This window comes from Oncorhynchus keta, unplaced genomic scaffold (assembly GCF_023373465.1).
Source record: "Oncorhynchus keta strain PuntledgeMale-10-30-2019 unplaced genomic scaffold, Oket_V2 Un_contig_5577_pilon_pilon, whole genome shotgun sequence".
Classification (NCBI taxonomy): Eukaryota; Metazoa; Chordata; class Actinopteri; order Salmoniformes; family Salmonidae; genus Oncorhynchus; species Oncorhynchus keta.
The window spans coordinates 157,501-180,647 of record NW_026288377.1 but is presented as its reverse complement, the minus strand read 5'-3'; the positions used below and the strand labels follow the sequence as shown (position 1 = coordinate 180,647).

Sequence of the window (23,147 nt, the reverse complement as noted above, 5' to 3'; positions counted from 1 at the left end):
CCCCAGGAGAGGTTATCTAGTCTATAGAGAGGATACTGTAGGACCCAGCCTGGTCCCCAGGAGAAGTTATCTAGTCTATAGAGAGGATACTGTAGGACCCAGCCTGGTCCCCAGGAGAGGTTATCTAGTCTATAGAGAGGATACTGTAGGACCCAGCCTGGTCCCCAGGAGAGGTTATCTAGTCTATAGAGAGGATACTGTAGGACCCAGCCTGGTCCCCAGGAGAGGTTATCTAGTCTATAGAGAGGATACTGTAGGACCCAGCCTGGTCCCCAGGAGAAGTTATCTAGAGAGGATACTGTAGGACCCAGCCTGGTCCCCAGGATAAGTTATCTAGAGAGGATACTGTAGGACCCAGCCTGGTCCCCAGGAGAGGTTATCTAGTCTATAGAGAGGATACTGTAGGACCCAGCCTGGTCCCCAGGATAAGATATCTAGAGAGGATACTGTAGGACCCAGCCTGGTCCCCAGGATAAGATATCTAGTCTATAGAGAGGATCCTGTAGGACCCAGCCTGGTCCCCATGAGAAGTTATCTAGAGAGGATACTGTCGGATCCAGCCTGGTCCCCAGGAGAAGGTGTCTAGTCTATAGAGAGGAAACTGTAGGACCCAGCCTGGTCCCCAGGAGAGGTTATCTAGTCTATAGAGAGGATACTGTAGGACCCAGCCTGGTCCCCAGGAGAGGTTATCTAGTCTATAGAGGATACTGTAGGACCCAGCCTGGTCCCCAGGAGAGGTTATCTAGTCTATAGAGAGGATACTGTAGGACCCAGCCTGGTCCCCAGGAGAGGTTATCTAGTCTATAGAGAGGATACTGTAGGACCCAGCCTGGTCCCCAGGAGAGGTTATCTAGTCTATAGAGAGGATACTGTAGGACCCAGCCTGGTCCCCAGGAGAAGTTATCTAGAGAGGATACTGTAGGACCCAGCCTGGTCCCCAGGATAAGTTATCTAGAGAGGATACTGTAGGACCCAGCCTGGTCCCCAGGAGAGGTTATCTAGTCTATAGAGAGGATACTGTAGGACCCAGCCTGGTCCCCAGGATAAGTTATCTAGAGAGGATACTGTAGGGCCCAGCCTGGTCCCCAGGAGAAGTTATCTAGAGAGGATACTGTAGGACCCAGCCTGGTCCCCAGGAGAGGTTATCTAGTCTATAGAGAGGATACTGTAGGACCCAGCCTGGTCCCCAGGAGAGGTTATCTAGTCTATAGAGAGGATACTGTAGGACCCAGCCTGGTCCCCAGGAGAGGTTATCTAGTCTATAGAGAGGATACTGTAGGACCCAGCCTGGTCCCCAGGAGAGGTTATCTAGTCTATAGAGAGGATACTGTAGGGTCCAGCCTGGTCCCCAGGAGAGGTTATCTAGTCTATAGAGAGGATACTGTAGGACCCAGCCTGGTCCCGAGGAGAGGTTATCTAGTCTATAGAGAGGATACTGTAGGACCCAGCCTGGTCCCCAGGAGAGGTTATCTAGTCTATAGAGAGGATACTGTAGGACCCAGCCTGGTCCCCAGGAGAGGTTATCTAGTCTATAGAGAGGATACTGTAGGACCCAGCCTGGTCCCCAGGAGAGGTTATCTAGTCTATAGAGAGGATACTGTAGGACCCAGCCTGGTCCCCAGGAGAGGTTATCTAGTCTATAGAGGGATACTGTAGGACCCAGCCTGGTCCCCAGGAGAGGTTATCTAGAGAGGATACTGTAGGACCCAGCCTGGTCCCCAGGAGAGGTTATCTAGAGAGGATACTGTAGGACCCAGCCTGGTCCCCAGAAGAGGTTATCTAGAGAGGATACTGTAGGACCCAGCCTGGTCCCCAGGAGAAGTTATCTAGAGAGGATACTGTAGGACCCAGCCTGGTCCCCAGGAGAAGTTATCTAGAGAGGATACTGTAGGGCCCAGCCTGGTCCCCAGGATAAGTTATCTAGAGAGGATACTGTAGGGCCCAGCCTGGTCCCCAGGAGAAGTTATCTAGAGAGGATACTGTAGGACCCAGCCTGGTCCCCAGGATAAGTTATCTAGAGAGGATACTGTAGGGCCCAGCCTGGTCCCCAGGAGAAGTTATCTAGAGAGGATACTGTAGGACCCAGCCTGGTCCCCAGGAGAGGTTATCTAGTCTATAGAGAGGATACTGTAGGACCCAGCCTGGTCCCCAGGAGAAGTTATCTAGAGAGGATACTGTAGGACCCAGCCTGGTCCCCAGGATAAGTTATCTAGAGAGGATACTGTAGGACCCAGCCTGGTCCCCAGGATAAGTTATCTAGAGAGGATACTGTAGGGCCCAGCCTGGTCCCCAGGAGAGGTTATCTAGAGAGGATACTGTAGGACCCAGCCTGGTCCCCAGGAGAGGTTATCTAGTCTATAGAGAGGATACTGTAGGACCCAGCCTGGTCCCCAGGAGAAGTTATCTAGAGAGGATACTGTAGGACCCAGCCTGGTCCCCAGGATAAGTTATCTAGAGAGGATACTGTAGGGCCCAGCCTGGTCCCCAGGAGAAGTTATCTAGAGAGGATACTGTAGGACCCAGCCTGGTCCCCAGGATAAGTTATCTAGAGAGGATACTGTAGGGCCCAGCCTGGTCCCCAGAAGAGGTTATCTAGAGAGGATACTGTAGGGCCCAGCCTGGTCCCCAGGAGAAGTTATCTAGAGAGGATACTGTAGGGCCCAGCCTGGTCCCCAGGATAAGTTATCTAGAGAGGATACTGTAGGGCCCAGCCTGGTCCCCAGGAGAAGTTATCTAGAGAGGATACTGTAGGGCCCAGCCTGGTCCCCAGGAGAGGTTATCTAGAGAGGATACTGTAGGACCCAGCCTGGTCCCCAGAAGAGGTTATCTAGTCTATAGAGGGATACTGTAGGACCCAGCCTGGTCCCCAGGAGAGGTTATCTAGAGAGGATACTGTAGGGCCCAGCCTGGTCCCCAGGAGAGGTTATCTAGTCTATAGAGAGGATACTGTAGGGCCCAGCCTGGTCCCCAGAAGAGGTTATCTAGAGAGGATACTGTAGGGCCCAGCCTGGTCCCCAGGAGAAGTTATCTAGAGAGGATACTGTAGGACCCAGCCTGGTCCCCAGGATAAGTTATCTAGAGAGGATACTGTAGGACCCAGCCTGGTCCCCAGGAGAAGTTATCTAGAGAGGATACTGTAGGGCCCAGCCTGGTCCCCAGGAGAGGTTATCTAGAGAGATACTGTAGGACCCAGCCTGGTCCCCAGGATAAGATATCTAGAGAGGATACTGTAGGACCCAGCCTGGTCCCCAGGATAAGATATCTAGTCTATAGAGAGGATCCTGTAGGACCCAGCCTGGTCCCCATGAGAAGTTATCTAGAGAGGATACTGTCGGATCCAGCCTGGTCCCCAGGAGAAGGTGTCTAGTCTATAGAGAGGAAACTGTAGGGCCCAGCCTGGTCCCCAGGAGAAGGTGTCTAGTCTATAGAGAGGAAACTGTAGGACCCAGCCTGGTCCCCAGGAGAAGGTGTCTAGTCTCAGCTCGTCTCCATGGTTTCCTCAGCCGGTCGACTAACATCCCGGCGTCTAGCAGGAGCAGTTATGACTCACAGACTTTTATAAATGTCTTCCTAACGAGCTCTTCTCAATCAGCTCCAGGCTGTCTCGCTGGAATTAAACCATTAAGCTACGCTTATATCATATAATTAAAGCCATTAGGCTAAGCTAACCGTGTCAGAAACGCACTCATTCTGATGAATAAAACCATTAGCATTATTATGCTAAGCTAACAGTGTCAAAGAGCCAGCCGTTCTGTCTCCCTGTTTGCGGATGTGACATTTATCAATTCAGCAAGGTGGGTTTTCAGTGAGGGACATGTTCTGATGAGAGAGGTTCAGTTTAACCTCTGAGTTGTGTGAATTTGCAGTGTGGTGTAATGATGTTTTGGGCGTAGCCATTATGCTAAGCTAACTGTGTCAGAAACCTCCCGTTCTGTCTCAATGCTAAGCTAACTGTGTCAGAAACCTCCCGTTCTGTCTCAATGCTAAGCTAACTGTGTCAGAAACCTCCCGTTCTGTCTCAATGCTAAGCTAACTGTGTCAGAAACCTCCCGTTCTGTCTCAATGCTAAGCTAACAGTGTCAAAGATAACAGTCAGAAATCTCCCGTTCTGTCTCAATGCTAAGCTAACAGTGTGAAAGATAACTGTGTCAGAAACCTCCCGTTCTGTCTCAATGCTAAGCTAACTGTGTCAGAAACCTCCCGTTCTGTCTCAATGCTAAGCTAACTGTGTCAGAAACCTCCCGTTCTGTCTCAATGCTAAGCTAACAGTGTCAAAGATAACAGTCAGAAATCTCCCGTTCTGTCTCAATGCTAAGCTAACAGTGTGAAAGATAACAGTCAGAAACCTCCCGTTCTGTCTCAATGCTAAGCTAACAGTGTCAGAAACCTCCCATTATTTCTCAATGCTAAGCTAACAGTGTGAAAGATAACAGTCAGAAACCTCCCGTTCTGTCTCAATGCTAAGCTAACAGTGTCAGAAACCTCCCATTCTGTCTCAATGCTAAGCTAACAGTGTGAAAGATAACAGTCAGAAACCTCCCGTTCTGTCTCAATGCTAAGCTAACAGTGTCAGAAACCTCCCATTATTTCTCAATGCTAAGCTAACAGTGTCAAAGATAACAGTCAGAAACCTCCCGTTCTGTCTCAATGCTAAGCTAACAGTGTCAGAAACCTCCCGTTCTGTCTCAATGCTAAGCTAACTGTGTCAGAAACCTCCCGTTCTGTCTCAATGCTAAGCTAACAGTGTCAGAAACCTCCCATTATTTCTCAATGCTAAGCTAACAGTGTCAAAGATAACAGTCAGAAACCTCCCGCTCTGTCTCAATGCTAAGCTAACAGTGTGAAAGCTAACCGTGTCAGAAAACCTCTCCTGTTCTGTCTCAGCGTCTGCAGAACGTGACAATGTGTGTGTTTCAGGCCATCATGCACCACGAGGGTCACATGGACGATGGGTTGACCCTGTCCCGCTCACAACACGAGGAGTCCCGTACCGCACGGGTCATACGCAGTACCGTCTTCCTGTTCAACCGATTCATCAGGTGGGGACACACACTCCTACTCAGACCGATACAGTAGACAACACAGACCGATACAGTAGACAACACAGACCGATACAGTAGACAACACAGACCGATACAGTAGACAACACAGACCGATACAGTAGACAACACAGACCGATACAGTAGACAACACAGACCGATACAGTAGCCTACACAGACAGACACAGTAGACTACACAGACAGATACAGTAGCCTACACAGACAGACACATTAGACTACACAGATACAGTAGACTACACAGACAGACACAGTAGTCTACACAGACAAATACAGTAGTCTACACAGACAGATACAGTAGACTACACAGATACAGTAGACTACACAGATACAGTAGCCTACACAGACAGATACAGTAGCCTACACAGACAGATACAGTAGACTACACAGACAGATACAGTAGCCTACACAGACAGATACAGTAGACTACACAGACAGATACAGTAGCCTACACAGACAGATACAGTAGACTACACAGATACAGTAGACTACACAGATACAGTAGACTACACAGACAGATACAGTAGCCTACACAGACAGATACAGTAGACTACACAGACAGATACAGTAGCCTACACAGACAGATACAGTAGCCTACACAGACAGATACAGTAGACTACACAGACAGATACAGTAGACTACACAGATACAGTAGACTACACAGACAGACACAGTAGTCTACACAGACAGATACAGTAGACTACACAGACAGATACAGTAGCCTACACAGACAGATACAGTAGACTACACAGACAGATACAGTAGCCTACACAGACAGATACAGTAGACTACACAGACAGATACAGTAGCCTACACAGACAGATACAGTAGACTACACAGACAGATACAGTAGCCTACACATACAGACACAGTAGACTACACAGACAGATACAGTAGACTACACAGACAGATACAGTAGCCTACACAGACAGATACAGTAGCCTACACAGACAGACACAGTAGACTACACAGACAGATACAGTAGCCTACACAGACAGACACATTAGCCTACACAGACAGATACAGTAGACTCCACAGACAGGTACAGTAGACTACACAGACAGACACAGTAGCCCACACAGACAGACACAGTAGCCTACACAGACATATACAGTAGACTCCACAGACAGATACAGTAGACTACACAGACAGACACAGTAGCCCACACAGACAGACACAGTAGCCCACACAGACAGACACAGTAGCCCACACAGACAGACACAGTAGCCCACACAGACAGATACAGTAGACTCCACAGACATATACAGTAGCCTACACAGACAGATACAGTAGACTACACAGACAGATACAGTAGCCTACACAGACAGATACAGTAGTCTACACAGACAGATACAGTAGACTACACAGATACAGTAGACTACACAGATACAGTAGCCTACACAGACAGATACAGTAGCCTACACAGACAGATACAGTAGCCTACACAGACAGATACAGTAGACTACACAGACAGATACAGTAGCCTACACAGACAGATACAGTAGCCTACACAGACAGATACAGTAGCCTACACAGACAGACACAGTAGACTACACAGACAGATACAGTAGCCTACACAGATACAGTAGACTACACAGACAGACACAGTAGCCCACACAGACAGACACAGTAGCCCACACAGACAGACACAGTAGCCCACACAGACAGATACAGTAGACTCCACAGACAGATACAGTAGCCTACACAGACAGATACAGTAGACTACACAGACAGACACAGTAGACTACACAGACAGACACAGTAGCCTACACAGACAGATACAGTAGCCCACACAGACAGACACAGTAGCCTACACAGACAGATACAGTAGCCCACACAGACAGACACAGTAGCCTACACAGACAGATACAGTAGCCTACACAGACAGACACAGTAGCCCACACAGACAGATACAGTAGCCCACACAGACAGACACAGTAGCCTACACAGACAGATACAGTAGACTCCACAGACAGATACAGTACCCTACACAGACAGATACAGTAGCCCACACGGACAGACACAGTAGCCTACACAGACAGATACAGTAGACTCCACAGACAGATACAGTAGCCTACACAGACAGATACAGTAGACTACACAGACAGACACAGTAGACTACACAGACAGACACAGTAGCCTACACAGACAGATACAGTAGCCCACACAGACAGACACAGTAGCCTACACAGACAGACACAGTAGTCTACACAGACAGATACAGTAGACTACACAGACAGATACAGTAGCCTACACAGACAGATACAGTAGCCTACACATACAGATACAGTAGCCTACACAGAAAGATACAGTAGACTACACAAACAGATACAGTAGCCTACACAGACAGATACAGTAGCCTACACAGACAGATACAGTAGCCTACACATACAGACACAGTAGACTACACAGACAGATACAGTAGCCTACACAGACAGATACAGTAGCCTACACAAACAGATACAGTAGCCTACACAGACAGACACAGTAGCCTACACAGACAGACACAGTAGCCCACACAGACAGACACAGTAGCCTACACAGACAGATACAGTAGACTCCACAGACAGGTACAGTAGACTACACAGACAGACACAGTAGCCCACACAGACAGACACAGTAGCCTACACAGACATATACAGTAGACTCCACAGACAGATACAGTAGACTACACAGACAGACACAGTAGCCCACACAGACAGACACAGTAGCCCACACAGACAGACACAGTAGCCCACACAGACAGACACAGTAGCCCACACAGACAGATACAGTAGACTCCACAGACATATACAGTAGTCTACACAGACAGATACAGTAGACTACACAGACAGATACAGTAGCCTACACAGACAGATACAGTAGCCTACACAGACAGATACAGTAGACTACACAGATACAGTAGACTGCACAGATACAGTAGCCTACACAGACAGATACAGTAGCCTACACAGACAGATACAGTAGACTACACAGACATATACAGTAGACTACACAGACATACACAGTAGTCTACACAGACAGATACAGTAGACTACACAGACAGATACAGTAGCCTACACATACAGATACAGTAGACTACACAGACCGATACAGTAGCCTACACAGACAGATACAGTAGCCTACACAGACAGACACAGTGGCCTACACAGACAGATACAGTAGACTCCACAGACAGATACAGTAGACTACACAGACAGACACAATAGCCCACACAGACAGACACAGTAGCCCACACAGACAGACACAGTAGCCCACACAGACAGATACAGTAGACTCCACATACAGATACAGTAGCCTACACAGACAGATACAGTAGACTACACAGACAGACACAGTAGCCTACACAGACAGATACAGTAGCCCACACAGACAGACACAGTAGCCTACACAGACAGATACAGTAGTCTACACAGACAGATACAGTAGCCTACACAGACAGATACAGTAGCCTACACAGACAGATACAGTAGCCTACACAGACAGATACAGTAGCCTACACAGACAGATACAGTACCCTACACAGACAGATACAGTAGCCCACACGGACAGACACAGTAGCCTACACAGACAGATACAGTACCCTACACAGACAGATACAGTACCCTACACAGACAGATACAGTAGCCCACACGGACAGACACAGTAGCCTACACAGACAGATACAGTAGCCTACACAGACAGATACAGTAGCCCACACGGACAGACACAGTAGCCTACACAGACAGATACAGTAGCCTACACAGACAGATACAGTACCCTACACAGACAGACACAGTAGCCTACACAGACAGATACAGTAGCCCACACAGACAGACACAGTAGCCTACACAGACAGATACAGTAGCCCACACAGACAGATACAGTAGACTCCACAGACAGATACAGTAGACTCCACAGACAGATACAGTAGACTCCACAGACAGATACAGTAGCCCACACAGACAGACACAGTAGCCTACACAGACAGATACAGTAGCCCACACAGACAGACACAGTAGCCTACACAGACAGATACAGTAGACTACACAGACAGACACAGTAGCCTACACAGACAGATACAGTAGACTACACAGACAGACACAGTAGCCTACACAGACAGATACAGTAGACTACACAGACAGATACAGTAGACTCCACAGACAGATACAGTAGACTCCACAGACAGATACAGTAGACTCCACAGACAGATACAGTAGACTCCACAGACAGATACAGTAGCCCACACAGACAGACACAGTAGCCTACACAGACAGATACAGTACCCTACACAGACAGATACAGTAGCCCACACGGACAGACACAGTAGCCTACACGGACAGATACAGTAGCCCACACGGACAGATACAGTAGACTCCACAGACAGATACAGTAGACTCCACAGACAGATACAGTAGACTCCACAGACAGATACAGTAGACTCCACAGACAGATACAGTAGACTCCACAGACAGATACAGTAGCCTACACAGACAGATACAGTAGCCTACACAGACAGACACAGTAGCCCACACAGACAGACACAGTAGCCCACACAGACAGACACAGTAGCCCACACAGACAGATACAGTAGACTCCACAGACAGATACAGTAGCCTACACAGACAGATACAGTAGACTACACAGACAGACACAGTAGACTACACAGACAGACACAGTAGCCTACACAGACAGATACAGTAGCCCACACAGACAGACACAGTAGCCTACACAGACAGATACAGTAGCCCACACAGACAGACACAGTAGCCTACACAGACAGATACAGTAGCCCACACAGACAGACACAGTAGCCTACACAGACAGATACAGTAGACTACACAGACAGACACAGTAGCCTACACAGACAGATACAGTAGACTACACAGACAGATACAGTAGACTCCACAGACAGATACAGTAGACTCCACAGACAGATACAGTAGACTCCACAGACAGATACAGTAGACTCCACAGACAGATACAGTAGCCCACACAGACAGACACAGTAGCCTACACAGACAGATACAGTAGCCCACACAGACAGACACAGTAGCCTACACAGACAGATACAGTAGACTACACAGACAGACACAGTAGCCTACACAGACAGATACAGTAGACTACACAGACAGACACAGTAGCCTACACAGACAGATACAGTAGACTACAGATACAGACTCCAGACAGATACAGTAGACTCCACAGACAGATACAGTAGACTCCACAGACAGATACAGTAGACTCCACAGACAGATACAGTAGCCCACACAGACAGACACAGTAGCCTACACAGACAGATACAGTACCCTACACAGACAGATACAGTAGCCCACACGGACAGACACAGTAGCCTACACAGACAGATACAGTAGCCCACACGGACAGATACAGTAGACTCCACAGACAGATACAGTAGCCCACACGGACAGATACAGTAGACTCCACAGACAGATACAGTAGACTCCACAGACAGATACAGTAGCCCACACAGACAGACACAGTAGCCTACACAGACAGATACAGTACCCTACACAGACAGATACAGTAGCCCACACGGACAGACACAGTAGCCTACACAGACAGATACAGTAGCCCACACAGACAGACACAGTAGCCTACACAGACAGATACAGTAGACTACACAGACAGACACAGTAGCCTACACAGACAGATACAGTAGACTACACAGACAGACACAGTAGCCTACACAGACAGATACAGTAGACTACACAGACAGATACAGTAGACTCCACAGACAGATACAGTAGACTCCACAGACAGATACAGTAGCCTACACAGACAGATACAGTAGCCTACACAGACAGACACAGTAGCCCACACAGACAGACACAGTAGCCCACACAGACAGACACAGTAGCCCACACAGACAGATACAGTAGACTCCACAGACAGATACAGTAGCCTACACAGACAGATACAGTAGCCCACACAGACAGACACAGTAGCCTACACAGACAGATACAGTAGACTACACAGACAGACACAGTAGCCTACACAGACAGATACAGTAGACTACACAGACAGATACAGTAGACTCCACAGACAGATACAGTAGACTCCACAGACAGATACAGTAGACTCCACAGACAGATACAGTAGACTCCACAGACAGATACAGTAGCCCACACAGACAGACACAGTAGCCTACACAGACAGATACAGTAGCCCACACAGACAGACACAGTAGCCTACACAGACAGATACAGTAGACTACACAGACAGACACAGTAGCCTACACAGACAGATACAGTAGACTACACAGACAGACACAGTAGCCTACACAGACAGATACAGTAGACTACACAGACAGATACAGTAGACTCCACAGACAGATACAGTAGACTCCACAGACAGATACAGTAGACTCCACAGACAGATACAGTAGACTCCACAGACAGATACAGTAGCCCACACAGACAGACACAGTAGCCTACACAGACAGATACAGTACCCTACACAGACAGATACAGTAGCCCACACGGACAGACACAGTAGCCTACACAGACAGATACAGTAGCCCACACGGACAGATACAGTAGACTCCACAGACAGATACAGTAGCCCACACGGACAGATACAGTAGACTCCACAGACAGATACAGTAGACTCCACAGACAGATACAGTAGCCCACACAGACAGACACAGTAGCCTACACAGACAGATACAGTACCCTACACAGACAGATACAGTAGCCCACACGGACAGACACAGTAGCCTACACAGACAGATACAGTAGCCCACACAGACAGACACAGTAGCCTACACAGACAGATACAGTAGACTACACAGACAGACACAGTAGCCTACACAGACAGATACAGTAGACTACACAGACAGACACAGTAGCCTACACAGACAGATACAGTAGACTACACAGACAGATACAGTAGACTCCACAGACAGATACAGTAGACTCCACAGACAGATACAGTAGACTCCACAGACAGATACAGTAGCCCACACGGACAGACACAGTAGCCTACACAGACAGATACAGTACCCTACACAGACAGATACAGTAGCCCACACGGACAGACACAGTAGCCTACACAGACAGATACAGTAGCCTACACAGACAGATACAGTAGCCCACACGGACAGACACAGTAGCCTACACAGACAGATACAGTACCCTACACAGACAGATACAGTACCCTACACAGACAGATACAGTAGCCCACACGGACAGACACAGTAGCCTACACAGACAGATACAGTAGCCTACACAGACAGATACAGTACCCTACACAGACAGATACAGTAGACTCCACATACAGACACAGTAGCCTACACAGACAGATACAGTAGACTCCACAGACAGACACAGTAGCCTACACAGACAGATACAGTAGACTCCACAGACAGACACAGTAGCCTACACAGACAGATACAGTAGACTCCACAGACAGACACAGTAGCCTACACAGACAGATACAGTAGACTCCACAGACAGACACAGTAGCCTACACAGACAGATACAGTAGACTCCACAGACAGACACAGTAGCCTACACAGACAGATACAGTAGTCTACACAGACAGATACAGTAGCCTACACAGACAGATACAGTAGCCTACACAGACAGACACAGTAGCCTACACAGACAGACACAGTAGCCTACACAGACAGACACAGTAGCCTACACAGACAGACACAGTAGTCTACACAGACAGATACAGTAGCCTACACAGACAGATACAGTAGCCTACACAGACAGACACAGTAGCCTACACAGACAGATACAGTAGCCTACACAGACAGATACAGTAGCCTACACAGACAGATACAGTAGACTCCACAGACAGATACAGTAGACTCCACAGACAAATACAGTAGACTCCACAGACAGATACAGTAGACTCCACAGACAGATACAGTAGACTCCACAGACAGATACAGTAGCCCACACAGACAGACACAGTAGCCTACACAGACAGATACAGTACCCTACACAGACAGATACAGTAGCCCACACGGACAGACACAGTAGCCTACACAGACAGATACAGTAGCCCACACGGACAGATACAGTAGACTCCACAGACAGATACAGTAGCCCACACAGACAGATACAGTAGACTCCACAGACAGATACAGTAGACTCCACAGACAGATACAGTAGCCCACACAGACAGACACAGTAGCCTACACAGACAGATACAGTACCCTACACAGACAGATACAGTAGCCCACACGGACAGACACAGTAGCCTACACAGACAGATACAGTAGCCCACACAGACAGACACAGTAGCCTACACAGACAGATACAGTAGACTACACAGACAGACACAGTAGCCTACACAGACAGATACAGTAGACTACACAGACACACAGTAGCCTACACAGACAGATACAGTAGACTACACAGACAGATACAGTAGACTCCACAGACAGATACAGTAGACTCCACAGACAGATACAGTAGCCTACACAGACAGATACAGTAGCCTACACAGACAGACACAGTAGCCCACACAGACAGACACAGTAGCCCACACAGACAGACACAGTAGCCCACACAGACAGATACAGTAGACTCCACAGACAGATACAGTAGCATACACAGACAGATACAGTAGCCCACACAGACAGACACAGTAGCCTACACAGACAGATACAGTAGACTACACAGACAGACACAGTAGCCTACACAGACAGATACAGTAGACTACACAGACAGATACAGTAGACTCCACAGACAGATACAGTAGACTCCACAGACAGATACAGTAGACTCCACAGACAGATACAGTAGACTCCACAGACAGATACAGTAGCCCACACAGACAGACACAGTAGCCTACACAGACAGATACAGTAGCCCACACAGACAGACACAGTAGCCTACACAGACAGATACAGTAGACTAGACAGACAGACACAGTAGCCTACACAGACAGATACAGTAGACTACACAGACAGACACAGTAGCCTACACAGACAGATACAGTAGACTACACAGACAGATACAGTAGACTCCACAGACAGATACAGTAGACTCCACAGACAGATACAGTAGACTCCACAGACAGATACAGTAGACTCCACAGACAGATACAGTAGCCCACAGACAGACACAGTAGCCTACACAGACAGATACAGTACCCTACACAGACAGATACAGTAGCCCACACGGACAGACACAGTAGCCTACACAGACAGATACAGTAGCCCACACGGACAGATACAGTAGACTCCACAGACAGATACAGTAGCCCACACGGACAGATACAGTAGACTCCACAGACAGATACAGTAGACTCCACAGACAGATACAGTAGCCCACACAGACAGACACAGTAGCCTACACAGACAGATACAGTACCCTACACAGACAGATACAGTAGCCCACACGGACAGACACAGTAGCCTACACAGACAGATACAGTAGCCCACACAGACAGACACAGTAGCCTACACAGACAGATACAGTAGACTACACAGACAGACACAGTAGCCTACACAGACAGATACAGTAGACTACACAGACAGACACAGTAGCCTACACAGACAGATACAGTAGACTACACAGACAGATACAGTAGACTCCACAGACAGATACAGTAGACTCCACAGACAGATACAGTAGACTCCACAGACAGATACAGTAGCCCACACGGACAGACACAGTAGCCTACACAGACAGATACAGTACCCTACACAGACAGATACAGTAGCCCACACGGACAGACACAGTAGCCTACACAGACAGATACAGTAGCCTACACAGACAGATACAGTAGCCCACACGGACAGACACAGTAGCCTACACAGACAGATACAGTACCCTACACAGACAGATACAGTACCCTACACAGACAGATACAGTAGCCCACACGGACAGACACAGTAGCCTACACAGACAGATACAGTAGCCTACACAGACAGATACAGTACCCTACACAGACAGATACAGTAGACTCCACATACAGACACAGTAGCCTACACAGACAGATACAGTAGACTCCACAGACAGACACAGTAGCCTACACAGACAGATACAGTAGACTCCACAGACAGACACAGTAGCCTACACAGACAGATACAGTAGACTCCACAGACAGACACAGTAGCCTACACAGACAGATACAGTAGACTCCACAGACAGACACAGTAGCCTACACAGACAGATACAGTAGACTACACAGACAGATACAGTAGCCTACACAGACAGATACAGTAGACTACACAGACAGATACAGTAGCCTACACAGACAGATACAGTAGCCTACACAGACAGACACAGTAGCCTACACAGACAGACACAGTAGCCTACACAGACAGACACAGTAGACTACACAGACAGACACAGTAGTCTACACAGACAGATACAGTAGCCTACACAGACAGATACAGTAGCCTACACAGACAGATACAGTAGACTACACAGACAGATACAGTAGACTACACAGACAGATACAGTAGACAACACAGACAGATACAGTAGACAACACAGACCAATACAGTAGACTCCACAGACCGATACAGTAGACAACACAGACAGATACAGTAGACAACACAGACCGATACAGTAGACAACACAGACAGATACAGTAGACTCCACAGACAGATACAGTAGCCTACACAGACAGATACAGTAGCCTACACAGACAGACACAGTAGCCCACACAGACAGACACAGTAGCCCACACAGACAGACACAGTAGCCCACACAGACAGATACAGTAGACTCCACAGACAGATACAGTAGCCTACACAGACAGATACAGTAGACTACACAGACAGACACAGTAGACTACACAGACAGACACAGTAGCCCACACAGACAGATACAGTAGCCCACACAGACAGACACAGTAGCCTACACAGACAGATACAGTAGCCCACACAGACAGACACAGTAGCCTACACAGACAGATACAGTAGCCAACACAGACAGATACAGTAGACAACACAGACAGATACAGTAGACAACACAGACCGATACAGTAGACAACACAGACAGATACAGTAGACAACACAGACTGATACAGTAGACAACACAGACAGATACAGTAGACAACACAGACCGATACAGTAGACAACACAGACCGATACAGTAGACAACACAGACCGATACAGTAGACAACACAGACTGATACAGTAGACAACACAGACAGATACAGTAGACAACACAGACAGATACAGTAGACAACACAGACCGATACAGTAGACAACACAGACAGATACAGTAGACAACACAGACCGATACAGTAGACAACACAGACCGATACAGTAGACAACACAGACCGATACAGTAGACAACACAGACCGATACAGTAGACAACACAGACCGATACAGTAGACAACACAGACAGATACAGTAGACAACACAGACCGATACAGTAGACTACACAGACCGATACAGTAGACAACACAGACCGATACAGTAGACAACACAGACCGATACAGTAGACAACACAGACCGATACAGTAGACTACACAGACAGATACAGTAGCCTACACAGACAGACACAGTAGCCTACACAGACAGATACAGTAGCCCACACGGACAGATACAGTAGACTCCACAGACAGATACAGTAGACTCCACAGACAGATACAGTAGACTCCACAGACAGATACAGTAGACTCCACAGACAGATACAGTAGCCTACACAGACAGATACAGTAGACTCCACAGACAGATACAGTAGACTCCACAGACAGATACAGTAGACTCCACAGACAGATACAGTAGACTCCACAGACAGATACAGTAGCCTACACAGACAGATACAGTAGCCCACACGGACAGATACAGTAGACTCCACAGACAGATACAGTAGACTCCACAGACAGATACAGTAGACTCCACAGACAGATACAGTAGACTCCACAGACAGATACAGTAGCCCACACAGACAGACACAGTAGCCTACACAGACAGATACAGTAGCCCACACAGACAGACACAGTAGCCTACACAGACAGATACAGTAGACTACACAGACAGACACAGTAGCCTACACAGACAGATACAGTAGACTACACAGACAGACACAGTAGCCTACACAGACAGATACAGTAGACTACACAGACAGATACAGTAGACTCCACAGACAGATACAGTAGACTCCACAGACAGATACAGTAGACTCCACAGACAGATACAGTAGACTCCACAGACAGATACAGTAGCCCACACAGACAGACACAGTAGCCTACACAGACAGATACAGTACCCTACACAGACAGATACAGTAGCCCACACGGACAGACACAGTAGCCTACACAGACAGATACAGTAGACAACACAGACAGATACAGTAGACAACACAGACTGATACAGTAGACAACACAGACTGATACAGTAGACAACACAGACAGATACAGTAGACAACACAGACAGATACAGTAGACAACACAGACAGATACAGTAGACAACACAGACTGATACAGTAGACAACACAGACAGATACAGTAGACAACACAGACAGATACAGTAGACAACACAGACAGATACAGTAGACAACACAGACTGATACAGTAGACAACACAGACAGATACAGTAGACAACACAGACAGATACAGTAGACAACACAGACAGACACAGTAGCCTACACAGACAGATACAGTACCCTACACAGACAGATACAGTAGCCCACACGGACAGACACAGTAGCCTACACAGACAGATACAGTAGCCCACACGGACAGATACAGTAGACTCCACAGACAGATACAGTAGACTCCACAGACAGATACAGTAGACTCCACAGACAGATACAGTAGACTCCACAGACAGATACAGTAGACTCCACAGACAGATACAGTAGACTCCACAGACATATACAGTAGACTCCACAGACAGATACAGTAGACTCCACAGACAGATACAGTAGCCTACACAGACAGATACAGTAGCCCACACGGACAGATACAGTAGACTCCACAGACAGATACAGTAGACTCCACAGACAGATACAGTAGACTCCACAGACAGATACAGTAGACTCCACAGACAGATACAGTAGCCTCCACAGACAGATACAGTAGACTCCACAGACATATACAGTAGACTCCACAGACAGATACAGTAGACTCCACAGACAGATACAGTAGCCTACACAGACAGATACAGTAGCCCACACGGACAGATACAGTAGACTCCACAGACAGATACAGTAGACTCCACAGACAGATACAGTAGACTCCACAGACAGATACAGTAGACTCCACAGACAGATACAGTAGACTCCACAGACAGATACAGTAGACTCCACAGACAGATACAGTAGACTCCACAGACAGATACAGTAGCCTACACAGAAACCTTGACTTTACACTTAAGTTGGACACCCTCAGTAACGTCTCTATCTGTGTTCCAGGGGTCTGGACACCCTCAGTAACGTCTCTCTCTGTGTTCCAGGGGTCTGGACACCCTCAGTAACGTCTCTCTCTGTGTTCCAGGGGTCTGGACACCCTCAGTAACGTCTCTCTCTGTGTTCCAGGGGTCTGGACACCCTCAGTAACGTCTCTCTCTGCGTTCCAGGGGTCTGGACACCCTCAGTAACGTCTCTCTCTGTGTTCCAGGGGTCTGGACACCCTCAGTAACGTCTCTCTCTGTGTTCCAGGGATCTGGACACCCTCAGTAACGTCTCTCTCTGTGTTCCAGGGGTCTGGACACCCTCAGTAACGTCTCTCTCTGTGTTCCAGGGTCTGGACACCCTCAGTAACGTCTCTCTCTGTGTTCCAGGGGTCTGGACACCCTCAGTAACGTCTCTCTCTGTGTTCCAGGGGTCTGGACACCCTCAGTAACGTCTCTCTCTGTGTTCCAGGGGTCTGGACACCCTCAGTAACGTCTCTCTCTGTGTTCCAGGGGGTCTGGACACCCTCAGTAACGTCTCTCTCTGTGTTCCAGGGGTCTGGACACCCTCAGTAACGTCTCTCTCTGTGTTCCAGGGGTCTGGACACCCTCAGTAACGTCTCTCTCTGTGTTCCAGGGGTCTGGACACCCTCAGTAACGTCTCTCTCTGTGTTCCAGGGGTCTGGACACCCTCAGTAATGTCTCTCTCTGTGTTCCAGGGGTCTGGACACCCTCAGTAAAAAAGGAAAGACCTCGACACTCGACCTGCCGATCGAGTCGGTCAGTTTGAGTCTGCAGGATCTGATTGGCTACTTCCAGCCTCCTGACGAGCACCTGGAGCACGAGGACAAACAGAACCGCCTCCGAGCCCTAAAGAACCGACAGAACCTCTTCCAGGAAGAGGTAGAGAACAAAGAGCATGCTGGGGGTTGTATTCCACATCATCAGGGACAGGGGGAAGAACATCACAAAACAGCCATTTACTTACTTAGGCCTCATCGTGCCAAGTGGTGCGTAAAGCCTTGATTACGTTCCTCCATCTCTTCCTGTCCGGGGATATTTTAGTGTTTCACTCTAGAGAGCAGTGAGTACACTGCAGATCACATCCCTGTTTCCCTGTCTCTCCTGTTAGAGAGCAGTCATAACACTACAGATCACATCCCTGTCTCTCCTGTTAGAGAGCAGTCATAACCCTGCAGATCACATCCCTGTCTCTCCTGTTAGAGAGCAGTCATAACCCTGCAGATCACATCCCTGTCTCTCCTGTTAGAGAGCAGTCATGTCACTGCAGATCACATCCCTGTCTCTCCTGTCAGAGAGCAGTCAGAACACTACAGATCACATCCCTGTCTCTCTGTCTCTCCTGTTAGAGAGCAGTCATAACACTGCAGATCACATCCCTGTCTCTCCTGTTAGAGAGCAGTCATAACACTGCAGATCACATCCCTGTCTCTCCTGTTAGAGAGCAGTCATAACACTACAGATCACATCCCTGTTTCTCCTGTTAGAGAGCAGTCATGACACTACAGATCACATCCCTGTCTCTCCTGTTAGAGAGCAGTCATAACACTGCAGATCACATCCCCGTTTCTCTGTCTCTCCTGTTAGAGAGCAGTCATAGCACTACAGATCACATCCCTGTTTCTCCTGTTAGAGAGCAGTCATAACACTGCAGATCACATCCCTGTTTCTCTGTCTCTCCTGTTAGAGAGCAGTCATAACACTACAGATCACATCCCTGTCTCTCCTGTTAGAGAGCAGTCATAACACTACAGATCACATCCCTGTTTCTCCTGTTAGAGAGCAGTCATAACACTATAGATCACATCCCTGTTTCTCTGTCTCTCCTGTTAGAGAGCAGTCATAACACTATAGATCACATCCCTGTCTCTCCTGTTAGAGAGCAGTCATAACACTACAGATCACATCCCTGTCTCTCCTGTTAGAGAGCAGTCATAACACTACAGATCACATCCCTGTTTCTCTGTGTCTCCTGTTAGAGAGCAGTCATAACACTATAGATCACATCCCTGTTTCTCTGTCTCTCCTGTTAGAGAGCAGTCATAACACTACATATCACATCCCTGTTTCTCCTTTTAGAGAGCAGTCATGACACTGCAGATCACATCCCTGTTTCTCCTGTTAGAGAGCAGTCATGACACTGCAGATCACATCCCTGTTTCTCTGTCTCTCCTGTTAGAGAGCAGTCATGACACTACAGATCACATCCCTGTCTCTCCTGTTAGAGAGCAGTCATAACACTACAGATCACATCCCTGTTTCTCTGTCTCTCCTGTTAGAGAGCAGTCATAACACTACAGATCACATCCCTGTCTCTCCTGTTAGAGAGCAGTCATAACCCTGCAGATCACATCCCTGTTTCTCTGTCTCTCCTGTTAGAGAGCAGTCATAGCACTACAGATCACATCTCTGTCTCTCCTGTTAGAGAGCAGTCATAACACTGCAGATCACATCCCTGTCTCTCCTGTTAGAGAGCAGTCATGACACTACAGATCACATCCCTGTCTCTCCTGTTAGAGAGCAGTCATAACCCTGCAGATCACATCCCTGTCTCTCTGTCTCTCCTGTTAGAGAGCAGTCATAACACTACAGATCACATCTCTGTCTCTCCTGTTAGAGAGCAGTCATGACACTGCAGATCACATCTGTCTCTCCTGTTAGAGAGCAGTCATGACACTGCAGATCACATCCCTGTTTCTCTGTCTCTCCTGTTAGAGAGCAGTCAGAACACTACAGATCACATCCCTGTCTCTCCTGTTAGAGAGCAGTCATAACACTACAGATCACATCCCTGTTTCTCTGTCTCTCCTGTTAGAGAGCAGTCAGAACACTACAGATCACATCCCTGTCTCTCTGTCTCTCCTGTTAGAGAGCAGTCATAACCCTGCAGATCACATCCCTGTCTCTCTGTCTCTCCTGTTAGAGAGCAGTCATAACACTACAGATCACATCCCTGTCTCTCCTGTTAGAGAGCAGTCATAACACTGCAGATCACATCCCTGTCTCTCCTGTTAGAGAGCAGTCATAACCCTGCAGATCACATCCCTGTCTCTCTGTCTCTCCTGTTAGAGAGCAGTCATAACACTACAGATCACATCCCTGTCTCTCCTGTTAGAGAGCAGTCATGACACTGCAGATCACATCCCTGTCTCTCCTGTTAGAGAGCAGTCATAACACTGCAGATCACATCCCTGTTTCTCCTGTTAGAGAGCAGTCATAACACTACAGATCACATCCCTGTTTCTCTGTCTCTCCTGTTAAGAGAGCAGTCATGACACTACAGATCACATCCCTGTGTCCCTGTCTCTCCTGTTAGAGAGCAGTCATAACACTACAGATCACATCCCTGTTTCTCTGTCTCTCCTGTTAGAGAGCAGTCAGAACACTACAGATCACATCCCTGTCTCTCCTGTTAGAGAGCAGTCATAACACAACAGATCACATCCCTGTTTCTCTGTCTCTCCTGTTAGAGAGCAGTCAGAACACTACAGATCACATCCCTGTTTCTCCTGTTAGAGAGCAGTCAGAACACTACAGATCACATCCCTGTCTCTCCTGTTAGAGAGCAGTCATGACACTGCAGATCACATCCCTGTCTCTCCTGTTCGAGAGCAGTCATAACACTACAGATCACATCCCTGTCTCTCTGTCTCTCCTGTTAGAGAGCAGTCAGAACACTACAGATCACATCCCTGTTTCTCTGTCTCTCCTGTTAGAGAGCAGTCATAACACTACAGATCACATCCCTGTTTCTCCTGTTAGAGAGCAGTCATAACACTGCAGATCACATCCCTGTCTCTCCTGTTAGAGAGCAGTCATAACACTACAGATCACATCCCTGTTTCTCTGTCTCTCCTGTTAGAGAGCAGTCATAACACTACAGATCACATCCCTGTTTCTCTGTCTCTCCTGTTAGAGAGCAGTCAGAACACTACAGATCACATCCCTGTTTCTCTGTCTCTCCTGTTAGAGAGCAGTCATAACACTACAGATCACATCCCTGTTTCTCCTGTTAGAGAGCAGTCATGACACTGCAGATCACATCCCTGTCTCTCCTGTTAGAGAGCAGTCAGAACACTACAGATCACATCCCTGTTTCTCCTGTTAGAGAGCAGTCATGACACTGCAGATCACATCAATGTCTCTCCTGTTAGAGAGCAGTCATAACACTACAGATCACATCCCTGTCTCTCCTGTTAGAGAGCAGTCATGACACTGCAGATCACATCCCTGTCTCTCCTGTTAGAGAGCAGTCAGAACACTACAGATCACATCCCTGTTTCTCCTGTTAGAGAGCAGTCATGACACTACAGATCACATCCCTGTTTCTCTGTCTCTCCTGTTAGAGAGCAGTCATAACACTATAGATCACATCCCTGTTTCTCCTGTTAGAGAGCAGTCATGACCCTGCAGATCACATCCCTGTTTCTCTGTCTCTCCTGTTAGAGAGCAGTCATGACACTACAGATCACATCTCTGTCTCTCCTGTTAGAGAGCAGTCATGACACTATAGATCACATCCCTGTTTCTCTGTCTCTCCTGTTAGAGAGCAGTCATAACACTGCAGATCACATCCCTGTCTCTCCTGTTAGAGAGCATTCAGAACACTACAGATCACATCCCTGTCTCTCTGTCTCTCCTGTTAGAGAGCAGTCATAACACTGCAGATCACATCCCTGTCTCTCCTGTTAGAGAGCAGTCAGAACACTACAGATCACATCCCTGTCTCTCTGTCTCTCCTGTTAGAGAGCAG

General features: G+C 47.8%; 1 protein-coding gene across 1 annotated transcript in view; it reads left to right on the top strand.

Moving 5' to 3' along the window:
• Window positions 1-23,147, top strand: part of LOC127925442 (ryanodine receptor 2-like) — a 150,323-nt gene that overhangs the window by 10,329 nt on the left and 116,847 nt on the right. Inside the window, exons 3-4 of the mRNA XM_052510313.1 lie at window positions 4,918-5,039; window positions 19,093-19,276. Coding sequence (XP_052366273.1) covers window positions 4,918-5,039; window positions 19,093-19,276 — 306 coding nt within the window. The remainder of the gene's footprint in view (window positions 1-4,917; window positions 5,040-19,092; window positions 19,277-23,147) is intronic.